Raw genomic sequence first — 12,438 nt, 5'->3', positions numbered from 1 at the left:
ACCATAAGTTGAAAAAAAGCTGCCAAGAATTGTTTTGGCACATTGAAGTTGTGAAGGGCACTCAAATCCAAAGAATCTGTTACACACATTAGCAAGTCTACACTGAACACAATCAATCCCTGACGGACCCTAACAACCATTCCAGCAATAGCTCTGAAGACTGGTGCGCTAGATCTTACTGTGTCCCCAGCCAAGCTGTTCCAGCACAGACACAATATTGACATCTGTGGAAAACTGTCCAGCTATTTCCTGCACAGAAACCCAACCCAATTATTGCTCTATCACAGATAAAAGCATCCTCGATAATGCAATCCTGTGGCACTTGTCCACCAATAACCTGCTCACTGACACCTGGTTTGGGTTCAGCGTAGCTCAGTTCCTAAACTCATTACACATGCTTGATACCTAGGTAGCATTTCACCATGCATGACATCAAACAGCCTTAGCACAAAACAAAACTGGAGTTGATGGAAGTGAATTGAGAAAACTCCACTAATTGCGGTCATTGAAGGTAAATCTCAGCTCCAGGATATCTGTGCAGGAATTCCTCAGGGTAGTGTCCTAGGCCCAACCATTTTCAGCTGCTTCAATGACCTTCCTTCTATTTTAAGATCAGAAGTGGGGATATTTGCTGAGTGCGCAATCTTCAACACCATTTGAAACTTCAGATGGCAGGAAATCACACAAATGCCAGGCAAAAACCCATCTCCAATAAGAGAAAAATCTAACCACCATTCTTTGACATTTAACAGCACTACCCCACGAAGAACATCTCCATTACTTATTAACTACACTGACCAGAAATTAAACTGGACAAGCCATATAAATACAGTAATGACAACAGCACACCAGAGGCTGAGATTCATGCAATGAGTAACTCACCATTTGTCTCCCCAAAACCCTCACCATTGACAAGGCACAAGTCAGAAGTGTGACGGAATACTCCCCACTTGCCTGATGGGGACAGCTCCAAAGACAATCGAGAAGGTTGACACCACCCAGGCCAAAGCAGCCTCCTTATCTAGCACCCCCACCAACTTCAACATTTACTCCTTTCCCGATTGATGCAGTGAGTGTGTACTAACTAAAAGATGCACTGCAGCAAATCAAAGATCCTTCAGTTGCACCTTCTAAACTCATGATCTGTACCAACTGAAAGGACAGAGGCAGCAGATGCACGGAAATGCCACCCGTGCAAGCTCCGCTCCTAGTCACTCCCCACCCTGATTCAGAAATCTAATCGTGCTGGATCAAAACCTTGGAATTACCTTCCTGACAGCACTTCTAAACTACACAGACAGCAGCAATTCAAGGCAGCAACTCATTACCACCTTTTCAAGAGAACTGGCAATAAATGCTGGCCCAACCAGTGATACATTTCACTTGCAGTGTGTGGGTAAGAAACACACTTAACTATACATTGAAGGTCTGGTAAACTTTATTCCAATAAACTCCACACTGGCAATCAAGCAGATTAAGCTTCCCACTTCTAACCGAACCTGGATAAAACATGGAGGAGCAGAGAGTAAAGCAGACCACGACATCAGAGTCAATCAAGTCCATACCAAGAAAGGAAACAAACTTCTTCAAAATTAAATATGTACAAAGGTGCAAAAGTAAAGAATGTTAATAACAGAAATGGGACCCACTGTCACAATGCAAGGTAAACAATTATACAACTGGAGACAGTGACAGAGGTTGCAACCCTATTTGAAAGCGTACCAAAGTCTCCAAACTCATCAGTTGAGGTTGTATCATCTTTTATCACCATTCCAGTCTGTCCATGGGGCATCCATCAAGTAATCAGCTACTTCAAGGACAGTCAGCTTCATTATGTCCAGGTCAAAACATCACAGGGATCTCATCTCAGATACTGCCCAAGGTCATAGGTCTAGATCCTGTGACCATAGGAGATACTCCAGCTAAACCAAAGTCCCAGTCTGCTTTTCCAATCAGGATTAGAAGCTGTACTATGAAGCCTGCAAGGTGATATAACACAAGTTTTTTGTTTATTCAAACCAACATTTCTGAAAAGAAAAGGAATTGCCCATCTACAGTTCACAGGCCCACTGTACAATTGCAAATAACATCACTTGGCATTTTCTTTACACCCCCCACTAACATTGCTGTCAGGTTTAAAATCAGACCTGAAGGAAGGAGGAGATTAAAGGAACAGGCAGTTTCAATAATTCAGGAGGGTCGGAATTGCTGTCTCCTGGACCCAGGCTGGAATCCTGGCTTCATACAGTCCACTTCAGACACCTGCACAGAAGATAATTACAGTGAGTCTTCAAAGCTGTAAAAACCTCCGATTTTCTAGACCATGTGGTGGCATTCAGAATCACAGTGATGTCCACAGAGGAGGCCTTTTGAACACTTGGTTTGTAACTCTGAGTGATACTGGGCTCAGATTATGACAACCAGGGCTCCATGGCTTTAAAGATAATGGGAACTGCAGATGCTGGAGAATTCCAAGATAATAAAATGTGAGGCTGGATGAACACAGCAGGACAAGCAGCATCTCAGGAGCACAAAAGCTGACGGTTCGGGCCTAGACCCTTCATCAGAGAGGGGGATGGGGAGAGGAAACTGGAATAAATAGGGAGAGAGGGGGAGGCGGACCGATGATGGAGAGTAAAGAAGATAGGTGGAGAGAGTATAGGTGGGGAGGTAGGGAGGGGATAGGTCAGTCCAGGAAAGACGGACAGGTCAAGGAGGTGGGATGAGGTTAGTAGGTAGATGGGGGTGCGGCTTGGGGTCGGAGGAAGGGATGGGTGAGAGGAGGCAGAGACAGGTTGGACTGGTTTTGGGATGCAGTGGGTGGGGGGGGAAGAGCTGGGCTGGTTGTGTGGTGCAGTGGGGGGAGGGGACGAACTGGGCTGGTCTAGGGATGCAGTGGTGGAAGGGGAGATTTTGAAACTGGTGAAGTCCACATTGATACCGTTAGGCTGCAGGGTTCCCAGGCGGAATATGAGTTGCTGTTCCTGCAACCTTCAGGTGGCATCATTGTGGCACTGCAGGAGGCCCATGATGGACATGTCATCTAGAGAATGGGAGGGGGAGTGGAAATGGTTTGCGACTGGGAGGTGCAGTTGTTTGTTGCGAACTGAGCAGAGGTGTTCTGCAAAGCGGTCTCCAAGCCTCTGCTTGGTTTCCCCAATGTAGAGGTAGCCACACCGGGTACAGTGGATGCAGTATACCACATTAAGCAGAGGTTCACCTGCACATCTGCCAATGTGGAATGTCATCTTGGGGCCTGGGATAGGGGTGAGGGAGGAGGTGTGGGGAGGAGGTGCAGTATCCCTCCATAATCAGAAGGTCACTTGTGGCAAAGTCAAGCGAGGACACCATTGCATTTGTGCAGCTGAATGCTTTGTCAGCTTCATTCTGCTTCAAACCTCGATCAAAACAGTGTCACAGCTGGAAACCGAGTTGCTGACTGACTAAGTGGCTTCAGTACGTCGCTTCGAGCCAACACCGAATGAGAAAGGAACAAGAAGGTGACTTTTGTTCAAGTTTTACAGTTTCCTCAACTAGTCCATCAGGGAATAACTCTAGAGGATGAAGCAGGCAGATGTTCAATCTCTCAGACAGTTAGAGGTTAGTTAGTGAATGAAATAGAATCACCTGAGCTCTACCTGCCCTGGGAGTCCCCCCAACCCCCCGACTCATTCTTGCCATGTGCGCATTGCCCACATTTATTGCCAATGCCCTTGAGAAGTATTTGATAGGAACAATGTAGAGGTGGCTTTACTCTCTATCTAACGTGGATCGCAGCACCACCCGGGTTGTGAAATAACTGGTGGCCCAGGCCAGGCCCCTACTGGGAGTGTTTAATGGGCCAGAGTGGAGAGGGAGCTTTAGTCTGTATCTAACCATGTGCTGCACTTGTCCTGGGAGCATCTGAAGAGAGACAGCGTAAACTGAGCTTAACACTGTACTTAAGAGTAAAAGGTACCTGGTTTCCTGATGTGTACCCAGGCACTTGACACAACAGTATCGGGCCCCGCACGAGACACAGGTGTAGTTGGACGGAAAACCACAAACTGCACAGAAATGGCGCTGGGGCAGTTTGGAAGGACTAGCACAAGTTGTCAAGTAGTTTGGTCCCTCACTTGTACTCAAGTTCTGTTTTGTCAGAAATCAAAATACATTTATTAATATTGTTTTGCTCACTAAATTATGGACTTTCACACAATACTTTTTAAGAACTGTATACAACATGCCATTATAATGGCGGCTGCAAATCTTGTGATACTTGCTCTTGAGCTAAAGATAGTAAATTTGAATACTTGATTTTTATCTGGATATTCACAACTATCAGGAGAATTCACGCATCTGTTTCACAATGGGTCAAGACCAAAGGAAAACAGATTCTCTCAACTGCCCAATCCCACAGCTCACTGAACAGAAGTATCAATTTGAACTCCATCAGTGGCAAATGGCAATGAATAACCATATAACCCAAATGTGTATCAAAAGGTGACCGTCAAAACCCTGGTTGGAATCAAAAGGAACCCCACCCTGGGTTGTCTAAAAAAGACTTTGAACTTGGAGAAAGGCACATGACAATGGAGCCATACCAACATTTCCAGCTGAAAGCCACAGAACCAAGCATTTCATCAGGGAGCCAGGCCATGAGGCAATCATTTCAATTAACAATAAATAAAGCAATTTTAAAAACCAACGGCTGGAGAAACTCTGCAGCAGTTGTGGAGAAAAAAACAGAGTTAATGTTTTAGGTCTAGTGACCCTTCTTCAAAACTTACTTCTCCAGCACTTTGTTTTTCTTTCGGATCTCTGGCATCAGTAGTATTCTGATATTCCTTAGAAATGAGAGCTCCCAACAAGGACACACCAGCCTCCACCAACCAGCACCAAGTTCAAAGCCAACCTCCTAGAAATTCAGCTACAGGAAACCTTACAGTTTGATGACAACCTTCACCTTACAACACCTTCAAAGTATCAGCTTCATTAATGAAAGCAGGCTTGCCACATGAGCTTGGGGATCGTAACCCAGAGGCTGACTTAACCATACTTGGTAAGTTGCTCTCCCTCTGCCTGCAAAGTATCTTTGTGGGAGAACAATGGAACTGCATACTCCCAGGACAGGTGAGAACAAATAATGCCTGTTGTTATAGCTGTTTCTGAGTAAAGACATTTTGCCCAGGCTTTTCCAAATGCTATGCAGTGGCAATGAGTGGTGCTTAACACTAACACATGTTATCATCAAGCCAAATCTATTCCAAAGCCATTTCTATCAGAGAAAGGAATGATGTGGCGTGCAGATTTTAACGACAGTACGATTCTAGGTTGAAAGGCTTTACATCCAAAGACTGGCAGATCGTGTCAAACAGCATACCTCTCTGGCTGTTCACAACGAGAAAGGTACTGAACGCACCGAAACAGCTGGGGCTTGCAGAACACTCAGCGGCCAACACTTGGTGTAACTCTGCAACAGAACACTTGCAAAATATTCCAGACTATGTGAAGAATTAAACAAACTAACTCAGAACTGTCTGTCAGACAGGAAGTTTGGGATATTGGAAACGACAGAAATTCCCAAAGAGGCCTCTGTTCTTTGCAAGCAGAAAGGGGGGAAAATGGGGACAGATTGCAAGCAGATCTAGCAACTCAAGAGTGGGTATCCATGAGGTGCTGTGGGCCATCATCTGCAGCACCAGTATCATACTCAAACACAATCTCCAGCCTCTCAGTTCAGCAGATCTCCCACTTTATCATTACCACCGAGCTAAGGGAGTAACCCTGGTTTAATGGAGACTGCAGATGGACAAGCCAAGAGCAGCATCAGGCAAACCAGAAAATGAAGCTACAAAACAGGACTATTTGCGCATGCCAAACAGCATATACATAGAACATTACAGCATAGTACAGGCCCTTCGGCCCTCGATGTTGTGCCAACCTGTCATACCGATCTGAAGCCCATCTAACCTACACTATTCTATGTACGTCCATATGCTTGTCCAATGACGCCTTAAGTGTACCTAAAGTTGGTGAATCTACTACCCTTGCAGGCAAAGCGTTCCATTCCCTTACTACTCTCTGAGTAAAGAAACTACCTCTGACATCTGGCCTATATCTTTCACCCCTCAATTTAAAGCTATGCCCCCTCGTGCTTGCCGTCACCATCTGAGGAAAAAGGCTCTCCCTATCCACCCTATCTAACCCTCTGATTATTTTATATGTTTCAATTAAGTCACCTCTCAACCTCCTTCTCACTAATGAAAACAGCCTCAAGTCCCTCAGCCTTTCCTCGTAAGACCGTCCCTCCATACCAGGCAACATCCTAGTAAATCTCCTCTGCACCCTTTCCAAAGCTTCCACATCCTTCTTATAATGCGGTGACCAGAACTGTACCCAATACTCCAAGTGCGGCCGCACCAGAGTTTTGTACAGCTTCACCATAACCTCTTGGTTCCGGAACTCGATCCCTCTATTAATAAAAGCTAAAACACTGTATGCCTTCTTAACAGCCCTGTCAACCTGGGTGGCAACTTTCAAGGATCTGTATACATGGACACCGAGATCTCTCTGCTCATCTACACTACCAAGAATCTTACCATTAGCCCAGTACTTTGCCTTCCGATTACTCCTACCAAAGTGCATCACCTCACACTTGTCTGCATTAAACTCCATTTGCCACCTCTCAGCCCAGCTCTGCAGCTTATCTATGTCTCTCTGCAACATACAGCATCCTTCGTCACCATCCATAACTCCACCGACCTTAGTGTCGTCTGCAAATTTACTAACCCATTCTTCTACACCCTCATCCAGGTCATTTATAAAAATGACAAACAGCAGTGGACTCAACACCGACCCTTGCGGTACACCACTAGTAACTGGTCTCCAGGATGAACATTTCCCATCAACTACCACCCTCTGGCTTCTTTCAGCAAGCCAATTTCCGACCCAAACAGCTATATCTCCCACAATTCCATTCCTCCGCATTTTGTACAATAGCCTACTGTGGGGAACCTTATCGAACGCTTTGCTGAAATCCATATACACCACATCAACCGTATCTAGAAGTGATACACAGAGCTAAGCAATTCAACCAATAGATCAGATCTTAACTCTGTGGAACTGTCATATCCAGTTGTGAATGGTGGCGGACAATTAAACAACTCATTGTAACAGAAAGGTTCACAAATATCCCCAACCTCAATGATGAGGGAGACCGGCACATCAGCGTGAGATATAACACTGAAGCATTTGTGAGACACCGGTCTTCAGCCAATTTTGTTCACTCCATGCAGTACTGTAGAGCGTATGGGACCTAACAGCATTCTGACAATTGTACTGAAGGCTTGTGCTCCGAAACTTGCCACACCTCTTGCCAAGCTCTTCCAGACAGGTACAACGTCAGCAACTACCTGACAAAGTAAAACACTACCCAGCTATGTCTTGTACACAAAAAGCAAGACAAACCTAACCTGGCCAATCACTGCCTGTGTCTATTCTCGATCATCAGTTAAAGTGATGAAAGGGGTGATCAACAGTCCACTCAATTCCTGACCTCACTACAGCCGTAGTTCAATAATGAACCAACGTGCAGATTTCTAGAGGAGAGAGTGGGGCTGCTTTTGAAATCAAAGCAGCATGTGACTGAATGTGGCATCAAGAAGCCCTCATGAAAGTGAAGTGAAACATCAGGGGAATGAGAGCAGCCCTCTGAGCAAGACACAGCCTAACCACCACCATGACATTCAATAGCGCTATCAAAAGTGAATCCTCTAGGGGTTACCACTGACCAGAAACTGAATTAGACTAGCCATATAAATACAGTAGATACAACAGCAGGTCAGAGGTGAGGGAACCAAAAGCTAGACATCACAGTGGGTCGGGTAGCATCCATGGAGAGACATCAAGCAATCATTGAGTCTAGATGACTCTTCACAGCTGAAGTGAAACATAGAGGGGACACAATTTGTGCTATAGTTTGGGAGGGGACAGTGTGGAGCTGATGGAGAAAGGATGTTGATAGTTCAGATTAAGTGATCGGATTATGAGAATGGCTATGAGACTGTCTAACTGCAGACTGGAAAGAGCAGACAGTTCCACTGGGGTCTCCCTTCCATTCCGCTTCCCCCAACCTGTGGGACTGCCTAACTCACTGTGATCTGCAGCGTTTGTTGTTTTCAGTGAAAGTTCCAGCATCTGCAGTAATTAGCTCTGTCAGAGGTGAGGAATCCTGGAGCTCCAACAACACGTTGATATCATCCAGAACAAAGCAGCCCTTGAATGGCACCACACTGATTATAACTGAGAAAGGATCACCGGACACAAAGCATAAACTGATTTTTTTTTCTTCACAGATGCTGCCAGACCCGCTGAGCTTTCCCAGTAACTTCTGTTTTTGTTCCTGATTTTCAACATCCACAGTTCTTTCAGTTTTTATTTGCCCCCTCTACTTGCTCAGTAGCATCAGTGTGTACCATCCATAAGATACACTGCAGAAATTCACTAAAACTCCTCACACACTCCTTCCAAAAACATGACTGATTCCATCTGTAAGGACAAGGAGGGCATATATACATGGGACTGCCAACACCTGCATATTCCCCCTCCAAGTCACTTACCATCCTGACCTGGAAATATAACACCGTTCCTTCTGTGTTGCTGGGTCAAAATTCTGGACCTCCCTATAGCACATAGGCTACAGTAGCACACCACCACCACCTTCTCAAGGGGCAAGTAGGGACGGGCAATAAATGCTGCCACAGCACGAGACATCAAAATCCCATACATGAATAATAAAGAGCAGAACCAAGTCTGGGGTAACAGGATAGACACTGTAGCGCAAAGGGGAACTAAAGGTGAGGGCTGGAGGCAGGGAACAGCCCAAAAATAAACCCTTACCTGCTCTTCCAAGAGGGATTGGAAATTCTTCCTAAATCGCTGCTTGAAGTGATCACCGCGGGTTTTTTTCTTCTTCTTTGCTAAAACACACAGTCATCAGCTGCACCTTAATCAGCAACGGCAGGAGAAAGACTTGCTCCCATTTTTCAGTCGGCCATACATTCACTCCCCTTCTCAAATGCCAATAACAATTGTCCTTCACATCTACCTTCAAAACAGCTATTCCAACACCTCACCCACTACACCCCCTCCCTCACCAGCTGCCCAAAGCAGCCAGCACCCATCACAGCCCCCTGTAGTGACCAGGTGCCCCCCCATCGCTCAATCCCCTCCAGCAATCATCCTCCCTTCTCCCTCTCCCTCCAGTGACCGCCCCCCCATCGCTCAATCCCCTCCAGCAATCATCCTCCCTTCTCCCTCTCCCTCCAGTGACCGGTTGCCCCCCATCGCTCAATCCCCTCCAGCAAATCATCCTCCCTTCTCCCTCTTCCTCCAGTGACCGGTTGCCCCCCCATCCCTCAATCCCCTCCAGCAATCATCCTCCCTTCTCCCTCTTCCTCCAGTGACCAGTCACCCCCCCATCCCTCAATCCCCTCCAGCAAATCATCCTCCCTTCTCCCTCTTCCTCCAGTGACCGGTTGCCCCCCCATCCCTCAATCCCCTCCAGCAAATCATCCTCCCTTCTCCCTCTCCCTCCAGTGACCGGTTGCCCCCCCATCCCTCAATCCCCTCCAGCAAATCATCCTCCCTTCTCCCTCTCCCTCCAGTGACCGGTTGCCCCCCCATCCCTCAATCCCCTCCAGCAAATCATCCTCCCTTCTCCCTCTCCCTCCAGTGACCGCCCCCCCATCCCTAAATCCCTCCAACAATCATCCTCCCTTCTCCCTCCACAGCCCCCTCCGGTGACTAGCTCCGGCCTCCCGCCTCCCGCAGCCCCTTTCACATCCCCAGGCCTCACTCCACAAACACCCTTCTCCTCCCCAACGCCGACCATTCTCGCCCCCCCCCCCCCCCCCCTCCGCCGGGCCCTCACCGGATTCGTTGTGATCATCAAACTGCGGGAGCCGCTTGAGCTGCGGCAGGTTGGCGTGCGGATCGTCCTGGAAGTTGTCCTTCTCCAAGGCATCCAGCTGCCGGTTGAGGCGCCGCTGGCGGGTGGCTTGGTCCAGGACCCGCCGCTGTCCGCCCTCCTGAAACCTGCCTGCAAACAGCACAAACCCGGGTCAATACCGCAGCAACAGGCGGGCCCGAGAGTTACCACCTCCCAGCTCCTTACCCAAACTCTCCCGCTTCTTCTCCACCATCTTAGCGGCCTTTCTACAGGGGGGGGGGGATGGTTAAAGAGTTACACCGGAAGTATCGTGGGAACTATTATGAAGGTACACTTCCGGTTTCTCAACCAGCGGCTCCTAACGACCAGAAGCGGAACTGCAGCAACCGACAATAACCCACTGACTCGATAGAGAGCGACGAGAGGCTCCTATTGAACCATCAGTGTCACCCTTTGGCCATTAATCAGAGACTCCCACTGAACACCAGAGGCTCCCATTGGCACACCATCAGAGGCACCCACTAAACCAGAGACACCCCACTGACCCACCAATCAGAGGAATCCATTGACCTATTAATCAGGAGCACCCGCCGGGGCAGAACATAATCATGCAAGAAGAGATAATGGGAACTGCAGATGCTGGAGAATCCAAGATAATAAAATGTGAGGCTGAATGAACACAGCAGGCCAAGCAGCATCTCAGGAGCACAAAAGCTGACGTTTCGGGCCTAGACCCTTCATAGGCCCAAAACGTCAGCTTTCATGCAAGAAGAGGTTAGGTTTCACCTGTACTCGAAAGGGCCTCATCTCGTACCAGATGGATTTACTAATTATATCAAGGGAAACTGTCAACTAGAGTGGGGGGGGAACGCATTGGGAAAACAGATGTACTAAAACAAGATAAGCTCGTAGGGTTTATTAAAGTAGTAAAGGAGATCCCAGTGGAAGCTAAAGATCTGCAAAAGAATGTACAGACTGTTCAGGGATTGTTTAATAAGAAAGAATCAGATCCGCTATCTCCTCTAGGAAAAGTATGAACCAGTATTTCACCTGAACAACCCATCAACCAGCTATTAACTAAGCAAAGATAATGGGAACTGCAGATGCTGGAGAATCCAAGATAAAAAAGTGTGGAGCTGGATGAACACAGCAGGCCAAGCAGCATCTTAGGAGCACAAAAGCTGACGTTTCAGGCCTAGACCCTTCATCAGAAAAGGGGGAAAGAGAGAGGATTCTGAAATAAATAGGGAGAGAGGGGGAGGCAGACTGAAGATGGATAGAGGAGAAGATAGGTGGAGAGGAGAGTATGGGTGGGGAGGTAGAGAGGGGATAGGTCAGTCCGGGGAGGACAGACAGGCCAAGGGGGCGGGATGTGTGCTCCTAAGATGCTGCTTGGCCTGCTGTATTCATCCAGCTCCACACTTTATTAACTGAGCAAGTTTGGCTGAGGAGGTTCAGTAGGTGACAACTACAGCCACTGGCAACAGAGGGCTGGCCAGTGGCGTTGCAACATCTTTGGTGTAATAAAGAGCTGAATATCAACCAAGCAATCACATTACAGGTGCTTCTAATAAAATGAATGAAAAGATTAAAATTATTTTCACTTATTAAAATCTTACTAATTCCTGATATTCTTAGAACTGCTTAACAGTAATGGTGATTAAAATTACAGCATTCCATGCCACAATCAAAATTGTTTTTTGAAAATCAGTTAAATCAACAAACTGAAGCAAGGGAGATTTGAGAACCCAGTTCTGTACAAGGATCAACTGTTTGTGGTGTGATCCAGGGTATGGGGAGATGACCTTGGTGAATATCTCCACATCCTCTGATTAAATCACCATAATGCTAGCTAACCATGGTGACTCAGTTGGTGAGGTGCACAAGACACAGTCTTGTTATTGGACATTGCCAATTGCATAGAATCACAAAATGTAGAGAGTGCAGAAACGACATTCAGCCCAAGCGGTGCTCACAGATCTCTGAGCTCCTCCAACAGTGGCCTCTTGCACATTCTGCAGCTCTGCTCACTGCACCAATGGATGTCCCTGTTTTTAGTTATCATAGCCCTTAACTCTACAATTCTCTCCCTACACCATTTCACTTTTATACACTGCTTCATATCTTCCTCATTGACCAAAGTTTCAGTTTTCAGTCATAATATCACTTTATTTGATACTCACTCCAGTGAAGTACCATGGAAAGCTTTGCTAGATCAAAGGCAGTATATAAATGTAATTCATCTTCTGAATAATGGGTTGTGTCTAGTCAGAGGTTTGCCAACTCTGCTTCCAACTATTCCTGGAGCTCCTATTATATGAAATCCCCGTTCCAATCAATTGACCCACACCACAAGGCACATCCATCCTCACCACATACCCTTATGCTCTTTCACAGGTCTATTGGTAAACCCATAGGATCAATTTTACACAATTAGATAATCATCTATTCTCAAGCAAATAACTCTTGTCCCCTAACTGCAATGTCCTTTCCTTACAATGCAGCGA

General features: G+C 46.7%; 1 protein-coding gene across 2 annotated transcripts; it reads right to left on the bottom strand.

Moving 5' to 3' along the window:
• Window positions 1-1,420: 1,420 nt before the first annotated feature.
• znhit1 (zinc finger, HIT-type containing 1) lies at window positions 1,421-10,233 on the bottom strand. Of its 2 annotated transcripts, XR_009443431.1 has the most exons (6): window positions 10,157-10,233; window positions 9,914-10,081; window positions 8,881-8,960; window positions 3,959-4,128; window positions 2,148-2,262; window positions 1,421-1,979 (listed from the first exon to the last, which is right to left on the bottom strand). XR_009443431.1 is itself a non-coding variant. In XM_059642531.1 (5 exons), the coding sequence occupies exons 1-5, from the start codon at window positions 10,182-10,184 to the stop codon at window positions 2,241-2,243; spliced, it is 468 nt and encodes a 155-aa protein (XP_059498514.1). In that variant the 5' UTR covers window positions 10,185-10,233; the 3' UTR covers window positions 1,421-2,240. The 2 variants fall into 2 exon arrangements, 1 of the variants encoding a protein (XP_059498514.1); XM_059642531.1 differs by having other exon boundaries at window positions 1,421-2,262.
• Between the last annotated feature and the right edge of the window lie 2,205 nt (window positions 10,234-12,438).

The sequence above is a fragment of the Stegostoma tigrinum genome, chromosome 45, assembly GCF_030684315.1.
Source record: "Stegostoma tigrinum isolate sSteTig4 chromosome 45, sSteTig4.hap1, whole genome shotgun sequence".
NCBI lineage: Eukaryota > Metazoa > Chordata > Chondrichthyes > Orectolobiformes > Stegostomatidae > Stegostoma > Stegostoma tigrinum.
The sequence above is the reverse complement of the archived record's forward strand: the minus strand, read 5'-3'. Positions and strand labels throughout refer to the sequence as shown.